At 35.7% G+C, this 17760-nt stretch overlaps 1 protein-coding gene across 3 annotated transcripts in view; it reads left to right on the forward strand.

The window, feature by feature from the left end:
* Window positions 1–17760, forward strand: part of LOC150106748 (BOS complex subunit TMEM147) — a 95462-nt gene that overhangs the window by 7170 nt on the left and 70532 nt on the right. For all 3 annotated transcript variants that reach the window (XM_090392683.1, XM_090392685.1, XM_090392684.1), the window contains exon 2: window positions 15413–15548. In XM_090392683.1, the coding sequence (XP_090248809.1) occupies window positions 15413–15548 (136 nt within the window). The remainder of the gene's footprint in view (window positions 1–15412; window positions 15549–17760) is intronic.

Consider the following 17760-nt stretch of genomic DNA (forward strand, 5'->3'; position numbering starts at 1 on the left):
CCCACTTAACTGACCAATTGTTGAAAATGTCATTAGTCATCTAAGCATTTGCAATAGAAGAGTAGTCAACAGGCAAACTTTTGACACCTTTAAAACACTGAGGATTTTTACTTTTTCCAATCACTAGGGGCTCTCGTTTCTCCCCTTTCATATTAGCACAACAAAGAACTGTCACTCGCTCTTTTGAAGATTTAAATCCTTTAGTACTTCAATTTTTAAAGAAATAAGTATGCTAAGGCATTGCACAAAAATAGAGTCCTGTTTCGTCTGCATTGTAAATATCCTCGGAAGAATATTTAGCAATGTTTAGCAATAAAAATGTTGATAAAAAAATCAACATTTTTCTTCACCATGGATATGCTTATACACAATATTCTCTCGCTTTTTCCACCTGTTAAACCATCCATCAATTGCGATGAAATTTTCTTTGCCCATTGTTCTTGCAAGTTCTGCTTTTTGATGCATCAAAGGCCCATTAATAGAAGCATTCTTTTCACGAACATTACTAAACCAAATTTTTAATGCTGATTCAACTTGCGTATCCTTACCAGATCGGGCTCTCTTCTGATCCATGTTCTCATTAGTAAGAGTTGAAGTTTAAATGCACAGCCGCACTATGCTGACTCATTTTGGGAAACTTATCATAGCACTCCAAAATTCTTTGCTTTTCTTGAAAAGATAAATTTTGACGTTTTTTACTTGCTTCTGCCATAATGCTAAGGGCTGTTTTAACAAGCACTTCAAGTCAAATTTACTTACTGAAAGAGAGCATGAAAATAAACTCGAAAAATCACAATTATACTGTATTTACACCCCCCTGCATTTGCCTGGAAGATTTAAGTTTTATGGAAGATTAAGATTACTCACCTGCATTTGCATGGAAGATATAAAATTTACAGAAGAATAAATAATAAGTTTAGTTTAATCCTTTATCCAAGTGTGAGCAAACAAAGTTTGCGCCTGAAAGTATCTTCAGAATTGGGGAAAGGTAGTGCAACACCAGGCAACTCGTTGCAAAGGTGGAGAAAGCTCTCATTACTCCTATCTCATTATCTCCCATAATGCAGAGCACATCTCCTTGCAGATATGTGTAATGCTATGCATTAAGGCAAGGACCACTACCCATACCGGTTTCGACCTTTATTGAGATGTCGTCAGTGGGAGCCAGGCCCAGTAGAGGAGATACAAAGGCTCCCACTGATGAGACCTCGATAAAGGTCGAAACTGGTATGGGTAGTGGTCCTTGCCTTAATGCATAGCATTACACATATCGGCAAGGAGATGTGCTCTGCATTATGGGAGATAATGAGATAGGAGTAATGAGAGCTTTCTCCACCTTTGCAATGAGTTGCCTGGTGTTGCACTACCTTTCCCCGTTCTGAAGATACTTTCAGGTGCAAACTTTGTTTGCTCACACTTGGATAAAGGATTAAACTAAACTTATTATAGTCTAACCAGTGAAAAATAAACTCTCTATAGAAGAATAAGATTAAAGGAGGATTAACAAAAAAGTCAGATTTCGACAAATGTCTTTTTTTTTTTTTTTTTTTCAAATTTTCTCCTGATTAACTGTTATTCTTAGAACTTTGAGATGCAAAAAGCTAAACATTTGAGGATTTTGTTAACAATAATCAGAACTTTGATTATAATAGACGGATTATTTTAATTCATTTTAAATTGCGTGTTTTGGTTCATCATCATCATCATCATCAAATTCCTGCCATGTACCCTCAAGGGGTGTACAGGATATGATAGTACTACATGAAAAAATTACATCATTATTAATTTCCTATTTACAATTTTCCTCCCAATCAGTCTGTTACTTGTCAAGACTCCAACATTATCAGATCTTATATTTCTATCATCTAAAGCACTTTGTACAGTATCGATCCACCTATATCTTGGTCTTCCTCTAGGTCGTTTTACTGCCAACCTGGCAGAGAACACTTGTTTTGCTAATCTTTCCTCGCCCATTCTGTTTAAGTGACCATACCACCTGAGATTAGCTCTGCTAACACATTCCTGGATGCTGACAATGTCAAGTTTTTTTCTAATATCCTCGTTTTTAATATGATATTGCCATTGATGCCATCTGTTCACGCCTATAATCTTTCTCAGGACTCTCATATCTGTGGTCTCTAGTGTTTGGTCAAGTGTTTTACTTCTGACCCAGCTCTCAGATCCATAAGTTAAAACTGATTTGAACACTGTCTTGTACACAGCTAATTTAGTGTTCCGACTAATTTCTCTCTTATTCCATATGAATTTATTCAATTGACTTCCCACCATACCAGCTTTGCTTATTCTGTTGTCTATTTCTATATTTAATTTACCATCTTCAGTAAAAATCGTGCCTAAATAGCTGAAATGTTTTACTTGTTCCACAGGTTCTCCATTCACAACACAGTTGACATTTTCAATGATTCTGCCTATTTTCATTGTCTTTGTCTTTTTATTGCTGACCTTCATACCATATCTATTAAACAGCTATTCAATTTAGTCAGAGAATCTTGCAGACTTGTAGCAGATTTATTTAGAAGTATAACATCATCTGCATAAAGCAAAGAGCTGACATTAACATCTCCAATTTTGATATCATGTTTAATACCACTTTCCTTCATAATGTGATCCATATAGATAATGAATAACAGAGGGGATAATGTACCATCCTTGTCTCACAATTTAACATTAAACCATCTTCCTGTACTTCCTTCAATTCTAACTGCTGACTTACAACTCAAATAAAGACTAAGTATTGATTGATATAATGCCCCATTGACACCATATAACTGCAGTGTATTGAATAGCTTCTCTCTTGGCACCTTGTCGTATGCCTTTTCCAGATCGACAAAACTTAAATACAGATAACTTAACTTCTCGACTATTTGTCGTAAAGTGAAGATCTGATCCTGACAGCCTCTATTTGGCCTGAATCCAGCTTGTTCTTCACCAAGCTTTTCTTCCACAATTCTTTTCAACCGTTTCTCAAGTATACTTGCATAGATCTTGCCAGGAACACTCAGTAGGGAAATACCTCTGTAATTCTCACATGCAGTTTTATTTCCCTTTTTATATATGGGTACTATGAGAGCTCTACTCCAGTCATCGGGAATTCGTCCCTCTGTCCAGGCTTTCTGAACTATGCAGTGCAGCCACTGTAAGACTCTTATACCACCATACTTCAGCATTTCTGGTCGAATATCATCTACTCTTGCTGCCTTTCCACATTTCAAGCCTTTGATGGCTTTTTCTACTTCAAGTATGGATATGTATTTCTGACTGCATGACTGGTCAGTGTTTTTTACCACTGTGCTGTCATCACTGCTTCTTTCATTTAGCAGTTTTTCAAAGTAATTACTCCATACTTCAAGGATATCTTTTTCTCCCATTTTCATGTCACCTTTATCATCTCTAATTCCTTTTACAGCACTCTTTCCTCCATTCTTAAGCTTCTTCAACAACCTCCAGAATATTTTGCCACCTTCTTGATATTTATTTTCTATATTCTTGCCAAAGTCCTCCCATGACTTTTGTTTAGCTAGTTTTACACAGTGTTTAGCATTTGTCTCTATATTCTCTAAGAGCACAAGCTGACTTATTTGACAGGAACTTTTGGTATGCTTTCTTCTTTTCCTTCACTGCCTCTTTAACTTCCTGTGTCCACCAGGGAGTTCTGATTTTTTTATCCTTACAGATAACCTCACCACATGCCTCTCTGGCAGAATCAATCAATGTTTTCTTCAGAGTTTGCCACTGAATCTCTAAGGTTTGATTCCTGTTCTCAAACTCTTTAATTTTTTCTTCAATAATCTTTGTGTATTTTAGCCTACAGTTCACATCTGAGAGCTGCTCAACTTTTATTCGCTTTAAAACTTTCTTACATGTTATTCTTTTCAATATGAAATTCAGTTTTATCCTGCTCAAGACTAAATAGTGATCACTTCCAATTTCAAATCCTCTGTACACTCTGGTGTCCTGCACCAGGGAGAAAACATCACCATCAACAATAACATAGTCAATGAGACTTTTCTTATTCCTAGCCTCTTCTCTCCATGTGAATTTGTGCACATTTTTATGTTGGAACATGGTGTTAGTAATAACCAGTCCATGTCCTGAGCAGAAATCCAACAGATATTTTCCATTATTATTAGCTTTGCTCTTTTCTCCAAATTTTCCCAAAATATTTTTGTATGTCTCACAGTCATTTCCTACTCTACTATTTAGATCCCCAACAAGGACCAACTTTTCATTTTTCATTGTGTCAGTTGCTTTTTCTAAAGCCTCAAAAAATTCCTCCACTTCTGCCTTAGTAGAACCTTCTGTGTGACCATAGGCACAAATAAGTCTCATTGTCCAGTTCCCCATTCTCATATTTGCCCACATTACTCTACTTGAGACTGACTGCCATTCAAGAAGATTAGCCTCATATTTTGTGTTGAATACTATGGCTACTCCTTCTTTTCCTTGATTGTCATTGCCTGAATATAACATTTTGTATTTATTGCTCAGAAAGATCTCACCAGTTTTGGTCTTTTTTGTTTCAGTCACCCCTATTATGTCAATCTGGTACTTATCTAATTCCTCAGCTAGCTCCATTTCTTTGTCATTCAGGCTTCTTACGTTGATAGTACCGATCTTTAATTCTGGTGATGTTGAGTTGGGGTTTATTTTCAGATTTGTTTTGGTTTGATTTCAGATGTGTTTTGGTTTGACTGATTTTTGATAACAATAGCCAATTGATGATATTATCTGCGATCACAGTAAGCAGGTTCTACTGTATCTCCTTATTATTAAGATAATTTGGATTAGAGATAGTTGTAGAAAATTTTTTTTTTTTTTTCATGCAGTGATAATTTAAATGCCAAGAACTCTATTGTTTAATTTTAATCCTTTAACCAAGTGTAAGCAAACAAAATTTGCATGTGAAGTATCTTCACAACTAGGCTACTTGTTCTAAATTACAACCAAGTGGCAAAACTTTCTACAGCTATCTCTAATCTACCACCACCCTTTTATCTGCTTGCTGGTCAATGTAAAGTTAGTAAATGTGTTTTCAGCATAGATACAGGGAAATATTTTTTTAAATTCAGAAGGTGGAGGAAGAATCATTCCTGGATGCCAACTAAATATGTAGTTAGCAGGGCTGTGAAGTCTAGATTTTTTTATGATGTATTCTGAGCAAGTGGAATAGGTTGCTGGTGTAAATGAGTGATTTTTCGGTCAACAAATCCAATTTGAGGTAGAGGTGTAGACATAATCATGATGTTGCTAACAGGTAATAATAAAACTCTTAGGCATGCTTCTCATGCTTATTATAATGTACAAGAAGAAACATTAAAGAACTTTGACTGCAATGAATGTGCAATATTGGTTCTCTGATATATATGTATATGTATCCATCTTTTTTTTTTTTTATTATAAAGATGCAAAAAAATAATATTTTTAATTTTGAAATAGCTTAAATGCTACTGTAAAAAGACAACATGAACATATGCAGAAACATTGTAAACATCAACTGCATCCTGAATTGGAACCTGTAGAACAAGTAAAACATTCAGCTATTTAGGCATAATTTTTAGTGAAGATGGCAAATTAAATATTGAAACTTACAGCAAAATTAGCATTGCTGGTTTGGTAGGAAGTTAACTGAATAAATTTTTAATGTACCTATATATAAGACTGTTCAAACCAGTTTTAACTTATATATTTGAGAGAGCCAGGTTAAAAATCTGTGATCGCTAGGCTCAAAGACTGGAAATCATAGATATTGAGCATTCTGAGAAAAATTAGCAGATGGCAGAATCACGTTTAAAATGAAGATATAGGAAGGAAGTTGACTTTATTAACATTCAAGAATGTGGGAGTAGAATACTAACCTCATGCTGCTAAACATGGGAGAGGAAAGGTCAGCAAAACAAGTGTTAGGATTTTAGGGAAAAGATCCAAAGGAAGACGATGATATAGTTTGATTGATACAGTGAGAAGTGCCTTAGAAGACTAAGTATAAGATCTGACAATATTGGAGTCCTGAAAGATAGCAGATTCATTTGACAGAAAATTGTCAGTAGGAAATTAGTAATGGCAGAATCAGGAAGCAGTCAATAAAGTGACTGCTTCCTTGGACAAAGGAGGAGGATACACAGTAATATACTTGGATTTTGCAAAAGCTTTTGATAGAGTACCTCATGATAAGTTGACAGTCAAGCTAGAGCAGATGGAGTTGGATATTAGATTAGTGCATTGGATTGGAGACTGGCTATCTGATAGGTATCAACAAGTTGTGTATGGGGGTGCGATATCCAGGAAATGGAAAGTCACTAGCGGAGTGCCTCAGGGGTCAGTTTTAGGGCCATTACTGTTTAACTTGTATATTAATGATATAGGTGAAGATTTGGATGCAGATATTCAGTTGTTTGCAGATGATGCAAAGTTGGTATGAACCATAAAGAGTAGTGAAGATGTTGTGGCCTTGCAGGAAGACTTGAATAAATTGAGTGATTGGGCAAGCAAATGGAGATGTGAGTTCAATGTTGCAAAATGTAAGGTTTTAAAATTTGGAAAACAAAGATGGGATGCAGAATTTATGCTTGGTGAGAATATATTGTTGGAGGTAGAGGAAATAAGAGATTGGGGTGATAGTGGATAAGGTTCTAAAATTTAGGGGACACATTGCCAAAATTGTGAAGACAACACAAAGACTTCTGGGAATGATGCAGAGTACACTGACATGTAGAAGTAGGGAGATTCTTGTTCCATTGTATAAGGCTTTGATTAGGCCACACATGGACTATTGTGCCCATATTTGGTCACTGGGTTTTCAGAAGGATGAAGAGATGTTGGAAAGGGTCCAAAGGCGACTGACTAAGGTAGTTTCTGACCTGGAATGTTAAGTATGAGGAAAGATTGAGAAGATGTAATTTGCAGAGTCTGGTGGAGAGAAGGAAGAGGGGAGATATGATAGAGACCCACAAGTTGGTAAGGGGTTATTATAAGATCAGTGGTGGAGTAGTTCTACAGAGAATAGTGGGAGATCAGGGGAGAACCAGAGGTCATCCCTGGAAACTGTATAAAGAGAGTGTGAGCAGGGAGTGAGAGGCAGGTTTTTTTCGTGTAGAGTTGTGAATGATTGGAATGCCTTGCCTGAGAGTGTGGTGTCTGCAAGAAGTTTGAGTGTGTTTAAGACACGGTATGATGAGATGAATGTGTGATAAAAGGACCTCCTAGATGAGTCTTTTACTCCATGAAGTCTTGGGTAATAATAATAATAATGATGTAAACTTTTGTAGTGCTATCATAATATCCTGTACACTCTCTATGAAGTGGCTAAAGCTTTTATCTGCAAATATTTTCTTAATTACATTTTTTTTTGTTGTTATTTTATTTTCTCCATTTAAAGAGGTGCTGATGTTAATGTCCTAGGCTTTGGGGTTTAGGATTCATAAGGCTCTCAATACATATACCCTAATTCACACCATACCTGCCAACATTAACTCAGTTGATTCATATTACAAACTGGTAACTTCTGTGACTGATTGTACTGATAGTAAGCTAGTAACCTAGTAACCTGTAGCTGTTAGCTCATCATCAGTGTGATCAGTTGCAAAGATATAAAGTTTACAGTATAAGTTGAATATTATGTTGCCAGTAGGTGGTCAGATATCATTTGACTTGCTGCGTTATTTATGTACTAATATTTCTTAAAGGAATTAACAAAATGAATTTATCTCTGAATATTTTTATTTGACTCAGATACCTATCTTAGATAATTTTTTACAACAAATAATATCTGATGAGGTTGTAAACATGATCTAATTCATATCAGGCATTTATTAACCAGAATACCAGACAACCCTTCCTACTCTCCCAACACTTTGATCTCATCTTAACCATTTCTCTTTCCAAACACACTTTAATCTGCCATTAGTAAGGTGGGATGTCACAGACCCCCAAAGATTTTAAATTGACTAACTTTTTAACAACACGTGGCAGTGGGTCATGCCTCAGTATAGCTTCCCCTCCTGTAACCCGCTACTCAATGCCATAGACGAACACGCCGTTACTCGCAAGCAAGTTAAGTGTGCAGAGGTGTAAAGTGTGCTGGGTCCACCAGACCCTACCTTACCAAAAAGGGTGACTATATTTACTTCCGAAACATAAGTTGTTTTCATGTATATTCTACTAAAAAAAAAGTATCTTCTATATTTTTATTCTAGCAAATATGTTTTTGTAAATATTTGGAGGGTATTTTGAGAATAATTTTTTTTTTTTTTTTTTTTTTTTTTACGAGATGACTTATGACCAGGAAGAACAGAGGTTACGTCACCTTATTGATGATGCTTTGACAGACGAGGAGCCATTTAACGGAGATGATGATAGTGAAATTGATTTAGAATTAGTCAGTAACCATGAGTCTGATACAGAACAAGACTGTGAGGAAGAATCCACAGAGAATCCACTAATTAAAAAGATATGGATTTCTATAACACACTACATTATTTCGGTGGATCTGTGCAATCCCATCATACCACTTTTGTTACACTTTCCCACCTCACCAGCTTCGGGTTAAAATTGCCTCTCTCTTTTGATAACTCAGACCCTAATCTTGTATACAAGTTATCTCCTATGGAATGACCTCTCAGCTACTCTTAATTTTGTCTCCTTGCATTACATGGGCACAAAGCAGAGTGACCTCTGTAACGCCTTTCTCCTTTCTGTAATAAGAGCACCTGCTCTGAGTGTATGACTAAAATTATCCATTATAGATAAAGATATAGACATCAATTATCTATATCTATATTATTATTATTACCACCCCAAGACCTCATGGAGTCAAAGACTCATCTGGGAGGTCCTTTTATCACACACACACAGCTCATCATACCATGTTTTAAACACATTCAAACTCTTTGCAGACACCACATTCTCAGGCAAGGCATTCCAATCATTCACAACTCTGCACGAAAAAAACTTGCCTCTCACTCCCCTACTCACACCGTCTTTATACAGTTTCCAGGGATGACCTCTGGTTCTCCCACTATTCTCTGTAAAACTTCTCCAACATTGATCCTATAATAACCCCTTACCATTCTGTAGGTCTCTATCATATCTTCCCTCTTCCTCCTGTCCACCAGACTCTGCAAATTACATCTTCTCAATCTTTCCTCATACTCAACATTCCAGAGATCAGAAACTACCTTAGTCAGTCTCCTTTGGACCCTTTCCAACATCTCTTCATCCTTCTGAAAACCCGATGACCAAATCTGGGCACAATAGTCCATTGTGGCCTAAACAAAGCCTTATACAACGGAACAAGAATCTCCCTACTTCTACACTTCAGTGTACTCTGCATCATTCCCAGAAGCCTTTGTGTTGTCTTCACAATTTTGGCGATGTGTCCCCTAAATTTTAGAACCTTATCCACTATCACCCTCCAGATCTCTTATTTCCTCTACCTCCAACAATATATTCTCACCAAGCATAAATTCTGCATCCCATCTTTGTTTTCCAAATTTTAAAACCTTACATTTTGCAACATTGAACTCACATCCCCATTTCCATGCCCAATCACTCAATCTATTCAAGTCTTCCTGTAAGGCCACAACATATTCACTACACTTCATGGTTCGTCCCAACTTTGCATCATCATCTGCAAATAACAAAATATCTGCATCCAAATCCTCACCTATATCATTAATATACAAGTTAAACAGCTATGGACCTAAAACAGACCCGACACACTCTACTAGTGACTTTCCTCTTCCTGGATATCGCTCCCCCATACACAACTTGTTGATACCTATCAGTTAGCCAGTCTCCAATCCAATGCACTAATCTAATATCCAACCCCATCTGCTCTAGTTTGACTGTCAACTTATCATGAGGTACTCTATCAAAAGCCTTTAGGAAATCCAAGTATATTACTGTGTATCTTTTTCCTCTGTCCAAGGAAGCAGTCACTTTATTGTAATAAGTAACTAGATTATTAAAATACTAAAACATGACCTCCCATTAGTAAATCCATGCTGTCCATCAAAGATAAGACCATTGTTATCAACCCAACTCTGGATCCTAGTTCTCACAAGCTTCTCCAACAACTTAACCACAACGCCTGACACACAGATAGACCAATAGTTTAATGCTTGAGTTCGATCACCTCCTTTATGAAGTGGCACAATCTCGCCCTCCTTCCACTCCTTAGGAACTTGACCAAGTGCAAGACTCATATTAAAAAAATATGTCAAGGCAGATGTCAACTCCCTGGCACATTCTTTCAGAACACGTGGTGATATATTATCAAGTCCCACAGCCTTATTAACATCTAGTTTACTCAACTCTCCAAACACCTCTTGCTCACCTATAGTCAGTCTCTCCTCCCCATCATCAACTGCTCTCAATCCCTCCATGAAGTCACATTCACAAAATTGAAAGATCTTTATGAACTGCTCATTAAGTATCTCCACCACACATTCTGCATCAGCTGTGTTTATACCATTTTCTCCAATCAATGTCATCCTTCCATAATTATTCTCTCTTTTGCTGGCTGCATATCAAAAGAATTCCTTAGGATTCTTTTTGGCTTCATTAGCCAACTGCTATTCATACCTCTTTGTAGACCTCACGGAATTGGTTATTTCCACTTCTCTTATGCTGCTTCCACAATGCTCTTTTTCTCTGTATCGCATGCTTAATCTCTTTATTCATCCATCTCACATCCACCTTATTTAACCTTCTCACCCTTGGAATATATTTAGACATTGCATCTACTAAACAGTTTTTGAAAATCCCCTAAGCTGCACTGATCTCTTTTCCAGCTAACTCCTCATTCCACGCTACACCCACAAGCTGTCTCCTGAGCTCTTCATAATCACCCCCCCCCCTTGTAGTTCCACATATACCGTTTTCTCACCAATTAGTGGATGATTTGACACCTCATTTACAATTACATCCTCTGATGAGATGACCAAATCCAAGACCCTCAATCCTCGTGTGCCCTCTGTTACGTACTGTTCTGAGGTAGTTATCCCTCAAAAGCTCAACAAACTCATTTTCTTTACTTCCAGTTGCTATCTCATCATTCCAGTCTATATTGCCATAATTAAAATCACCCATAATGATCACACTTTTCTTATTTACTTGGCTAATTTGATTGTACATTTCATTATCACCACCATCCATATAACCTGGTCTATAACAACATCCCACAAAGTATTTGATTCCATTCACCTCTATCTCACAATATCCATTATAGATACAGATATAGATATCAATTACCATTTATAGATAAAGAAACTTATCTGTAATGGATATCCATTAGAGATAAAGATATAGATATCAATTGTCCATTTAATACCAAGCATGCCAAGATAGTCCAAGAAAAAAAAAGTATGCTCAAGTGACCTGAGATGAAAACTCCAGCTTCATTGTCAGTATACCGAAGTATGCAATAATTGTAAATCAACTTTCAAGAAATTTAAATCTAATTTTAAATTAAAAGCAGAAAAGTCAACTTTCTACAAATTACAGTTGTATCTTTGGGCCTTTGCAAGGCCAATGGATGTAATTTCTGCATACTCTGGTAAATAATCATGGTAAATCTGTCTCCACAGAGACAGATTTACCACGATTGCAGTATGCACAGGATTAAGGTTTTAAATACAACTAATTCAACAAATTTGCTGTAATTAAGAAAAACAAATAAAACTCAGTATATGAGTAAGAATGGCTGATACTTTGACATTGATTTTGAATAGCTTAAATTAATTAATAAATTACAAATGCATAGTTAGACCATAGTTAGGACACGAATCTGCTATTGGTTTTGTGTAGATAATAAGAATTATAACAGCTGGTGCTCTTTAGTATCAGCATATGCCATAACATGTAAAGACATATTTCTGTGTGAAGAAACAACTTTTCTTATTGCTTTTGTATCATTTTCACTTTTTAGATAACAGACAGTTACAAAATTTATCTTATATATATTCTAAGCAGTTTAGTAAAAATATACTTTTATTTTCTGGTGAAATGTTAGTACTGTGATATAAGTAATATACAATGTGCAGATTTACTTATGATTTTAATTTGCGGTTGACTATGAAATGCTATTAAAAATTGGGATATAACAACATAAGCATTGGAAAGCTGAAAGAGAAGAAAGTTGTAGGATAGTTTCTTACATTTTGTGAATTATGTTGCTTTATTATAAGACAGCTATTACAAATCAATCAAGATGTGAAGAGTGCAAAGTTGGAACAGGCCAAAAACAGTAAAATTGTATGCAAGTAGTAAGTTGATTGGTGATAAAGATATGCTGCCAAATGTTTTTTTTTTTGGAAAAGGCACAGAGAATAAATATCAGATATGTATCTTATGTGTACCTAAGTGATATTGCTAAAAAGGAAAAACAAGAATTGTCGGTTTATTAAGAAATGATAAGGTTCTTTATCTATAAATATTATTTCCTAATAACAAAGCAGAGAAAAAACATGTATTTATATTTATCTTCATCACATGCTATAGAAATGTGAAAAATCTAAAACACATGGAAATGTTTCAGATTTTTCATTTGTGCATTTTTTAAAACAAGTCAAATGACAGAATGACTTTATTTTCAGTTCAGTTTCAAAGAGAAGTTTTTCTTTATTGGCAAGCTATATTGAAGCTTGTTGTACAAACTATTAATTTAGGATTTGAGAATTGTTAATTTAAAATTGAGTTAGAAAGATCATTGTGAATATGTGACTTTGAGTTGCAAGAGTTATGTTTTGACTTGCATAACTTATCTAGCAGAATTTGGCAATTTCCTAGAAACTCATTTGAAAAACTATCACTATTGTAATTTTAGAAAACCCACCTCTTTATTGCTTATATATATAAGAAAGCCATTACAAATCAGCCAAGATATGAAGATGAAGAGAGCAAAGTTTATGTGTGTGTGTGTGTGTATATGTATATATTTTTTTTTTTTCAAAATTCATTTTTACTCGGTTGGAATATTATAAAAAAAAAAAAAAAACTCGGTAATAGTCATTAAACCTTTTTATATATATATATATATATATATAAACTTTTCTCTCTTCAATATTGGTTCTCCTGATATAAGAGGTCTTGACTGTTAAGTTGACATATTGTGATTCTGGCAAAACCACCCCTTTATCGCTATATATATATATATCACTTTCACACACATGAGGCCACAAAACTTATAACACATAAATGCTGTGTGTGGGCTGGAGTAAAGAGCAAAGTAATCTGTTCATATTCTATTCTCCTTAAAGAGTTGGAGGTTGTAGTCCCTGAAAAATACTTCATGGCAGAGGCTGTTTCATAGAACTAAAGTAGATGGAATAAAAGACTACTGGAAGTAACAGGTTCTGTGAGTTTGTATTTGTATTGCTGTAAAAATGATATTGAGTAGTTGCTACTCATGTTCCTGTAGGCTTAGCGGAAACAGGTGCATAATGGATGCTAGTTTTGCTATACAGTGTCCATGGAGGTATCTATAGAAGAAAGAGTGCGTGAAAACTGATCATCTATGAGACAGTGGCTGAAGTGAGTCTATAAGAGAGGGTCATCATTCAACTGAACTGTTCTTTCTCTTCTGGACTGCATCAAGAATTTTAGAGAAGACTTAGGTGCACCACCCCAAGTATGAGAACAGTATTCCAAGGTTGGGTGGATTTGAGATTTGTGTGAAGTAAGCAACTGAACAAGAAAGAAGTAACGTCTTGAGTGGAAGACGTTACTTCGGAAGCTGAAGTATTCTTTTGGAAGCTGAAGATGCTGTAGAAATAGATAATGTCAGTAAAGAGGCTAGAAGTAAGAGTCAGTTCTAGAAGAATGAGAGAGATCTGGTCTTGACTGTTGAGCATTATCAAATGTATTATCATTATCTTTTTTTATAATGTCACTTTCATTCACTGTGTTCCTGAAATCACTGCAGATGAATTTTCTGATTCTTCACAGAAAACAAGCAAAACACATCAAAACTGTCTGTTATTGTTGCCAGGATGGTGTGAAGATCTCTGTTTAGGACACTTATTATAGATGATTTTGAAGCTTCAGATGTTTGAACAGTGCTAGGTTTATCATATGAGTGGAGGAGGTCAGTAAGAGCAGATTTTTTATATATACACACATACTAGCCACTGAATTAGAAAGTTTTATTTAATACTGTGTTGGACCTCATTTAGCCTGAATTATAGCACATATACAGTTTAGCATAGATTCCACACGGTGTTGAATTGCATCTACATCTACCACATACCAGGCATTCACCAGACAGCCCTTTAACTGGCTCAAATTTGATGGAAGAGGACTTTGCTTCCAGATCTGTTTTTCTAACAGATCCCATACATTCTCAATGGGGGTTGAGATCTGGGCTTTTTAGTGTCCAAGGAAGATAGTGGAAGTCACTGTTGTGCTTGCTGAGCAAAACTTGTGTGCTGGACAGTAGCATTGTGATCCCTGAAACAACAGTCAACTGCTGGATAAAAACTCAATATTGAAGAATGGACTTGATCAGCAACATGTTCAGATATTTGTTTGAAGACACCTTCCAGCAATATCAGGGGACTCATTCCATACCAATAGAACATTCCCCACACCATGACACCACCTCCAGAACTTGAATTTGTGTTTACAAAGCAAGCTGGTTTGTTGCTTTAAGGGGCTCCCTCCAAACTCTCTGCCAACTGTAGGAGTGGACCAAGGTGACCTGTTGGACCAGATGACTTTTTTTTTTCTTCCAACATCCAGTCACATTATTCCTGACACCACTGTAGGCAAACTTTCCAGTTCTTCACAGAAATCAGTTCTTTCCTTATAGGCATGTGACTGGCATCAACACAATCACTCTTTGCTATAGTGCACTTCTCTCTTCATTCTGACCATCCCTATTTTCCTGATCCTGACTATGATTTTCATTTATATTCTTATGATCCCCACCATTTTGCACTACCTCACTTTGCTGTGCTGTGATCACTTCCTCACTTTGTATGCATCCTCTTCATGTCCTTACACAATCTACTTCTCAACCTCTTTCTGACTCTTAGTGGTACTAATTTCTTATGGACTCTGTTCACTCTTATTAAACAACACGATTTAGAAGAGATTTATTACTAGATGTCTGCTGTCATCTAGTAGTAAATCACTTCTAAAACAATAAGGCACTTTGTTTCACACACCATGCCTGACCAGATTTCATTCCACAACGATGAGAGAATAGTTTTTTGTGGTTCTTTTAGAAAACTGAAATTGCAGTCTGGGAAGGGGAAAAAAAAATTGAAAAAAGGAAAAGCTTAAAAACTTATTACTGCAGGTTCTATGTTCATGTCTAGTTAAATTTGTTTACAGATTAATATTGAAAAGAGTAAAAAAAAAGTTAACTGTTGTTTTTATTTTATTTTATTAGATCAGAATATGGAGCTTTCTGGAAATGCATGCAAGCAGGAGCTATGTATTTATTTACTCAGCTGTGTAAAATGTTAGTCTTAGCAACTTTCTTTCCAGCAAGTGAATCGGCAACAGTAGGAGTCGATACTGTCACTGTAAGTTATTGTATTCTTTCAGGAAGAATTTCCTAATATTATTTTCGCTTAAATTTAAAAAAAAAAGTTTCCAAATCATAACCCACTCTTTGATGTCAATTCCATTACTTTTTTTCTTTCTTTCTCCATCTGTTGTCAGGTATTATTGTCCTGTTCATGTCATTTACTGTCTTTTTATTATTATTGCAATATCTGCTACCTTTGTTTGTTTCCTTATTTACTTATTAGTCTTTTATATATGCCTATGTTATTCTCAGAATAACTTTCCATGTTTCACTGTGCTATTTCAGTCTATCCATCTTTTAATAATGTTCTGAGTTTCAGCAACATAGTAATTGTTAGGTTATCCATTGGTTGTAAATCTTTCTTTTTTTAACAGTTTGATAACTTTATGTACTGTATATATTTTAAAGATACTAAGAAATTATATACTTGGTTTTAATCCTTTACCCAAGGAAGCAAAAACAATGTTTTGTGCATGAAATATATTCACATCTGAGCTATTTGTACATAGAGGCTAATGACTTCACATCATTTGCATTAGTATATATCCCATAATGTAAAGCACACCTACTTTCAGATGTGTAAAATGCTATGCATAATGGGAAGGGCCACTACCCAGACTGCATTCGTCCTTTACTGAGGTCTCATCAATGGGAGCCAGACCCGGGAGAGATACCAAGCTTGAAGTAATGCAGAAGTCATATATATATATATATATCATATATACGAGTAGCCAAAAGGTACTCGACCTTATTCATAAAAATCTTTGGATGAGAGAAAGATGTTGAAAGTTTTTTACCTTGGTATGTTAAAGATACCAAGAAATTATATACTTGGTTTTAATCCTTTACCTAAAGAAGCAAAACAATGTTTTGCACGTGAAATATATTCACATCTGAGCTACTTGTATATAGAGGCTAATGACTTCACTTGCCTTAGTATGTATCCCATAATGCAAAGCACACCTCCTTTCAGACATGTAAAATGCTATGCATAATGGGAAGGGCCACTACCCAGAACTAAGGTCAAGCACCTTTTGGCTATTTGTATATGAGATATATATGACCTGCATTACTTTAACCCTGGTATCTCTCCCAGGTCTGGCTCCCACTGATGAGACTTCAATAAAGGGCGAATGCAGTCTGGGTAGTGGCCCTTCCCATTATACATAGCATTTTACACATTAGAAAGAAGATGTGCTTTGCATTATGGGAAACATATTAAGGCAAGTAATGTGAAGTCATTAACCTCTATATATACAAGTAGCTCAGACATGAATATATTTCATGCACAAAACATTGTTTTGCTTCCTTGGGATTAAAACGTCTATATAATTTCTTGTTATCTTTAATGTTTAACAAACCCAAAGTAAAAAAAATAAACACACACGCAAAAGGACAATCTTAAAATATTTCCTGTTGTTGTTCCAGCTGAAATTTCCATATTGAAGTTATGGTTGCTTTTTTAATTATTTCTCCCAGATATTTATTGAGTTCACTATTTCAATCTGCTTTTGCTTTATTTCCTGCTGTTTGTTTTATTGCCAAATAGTAAACAGATTGTTTGCATAGTATAATGAAATGGCAGATCACTGTGGGACAGAATCTAGAGCTTTCTTTTTAAAGTTCTGTATAAGTAGTTAGGGGAGAAAGCAGATTTCCCAGGGCTGTCTCCTGCATTTCTTTGCAAAAGTTCCTTACCAAACTGAGTTCATGGTTAACTGAAATAAGGCTGACATATCAGGAGGAAATTCTACTTGATAAGGTCCAAAGATTCTTTCAGAAGAACTGTTGAACAAAGATCTCAAAACTGACCATTATGTTGGTGTGAGGTTTTCTACACTGGACTTAAACTAGGTGAGTTTCTGTTATGTGTGAAGAGATGTAACCAGTGTACTGGGAGAGCACTTTAAGTCTTTGGCTAATTTCTAAGTGGACAAATCACTGGCATCCACAGTTGAGCATAATGAACATATTTTTGGCAACACATATAGTATATCCAGAGTGTGTGTTGGGGGAATTTGGAATTGTACAGTTTTATTCGATTTCTAATTTCTGCATACCAGGAGGTGACATTTTTAGGAGAGACATTCCTAGAACAGGAGCTCAGCTGCATCGCCAAATGCTGACCTCTTGACGACCGAGAGGATAATGCTACATTAGCATTATTCTTATCTGTTAAATTATTAATGCTACATTAGTATTACTAT

The sequence above is a fragment of the Typopeltis vanoorti genome, chromosome 5 (genome assembly GCF_054136105.1).
Source record: "Typopeltis vanoorti isolate ZY-2024b chromosome 5, IOZ_Tvanoo_1.0, whole genome shotgun sequence".
Lineage (NCBI taxonomy): Eukaryota > Metazoa > Arthropoda > Arachnida > Uropygi > Thelyphonidae > Typopeltis > Typopeltis vanoorti.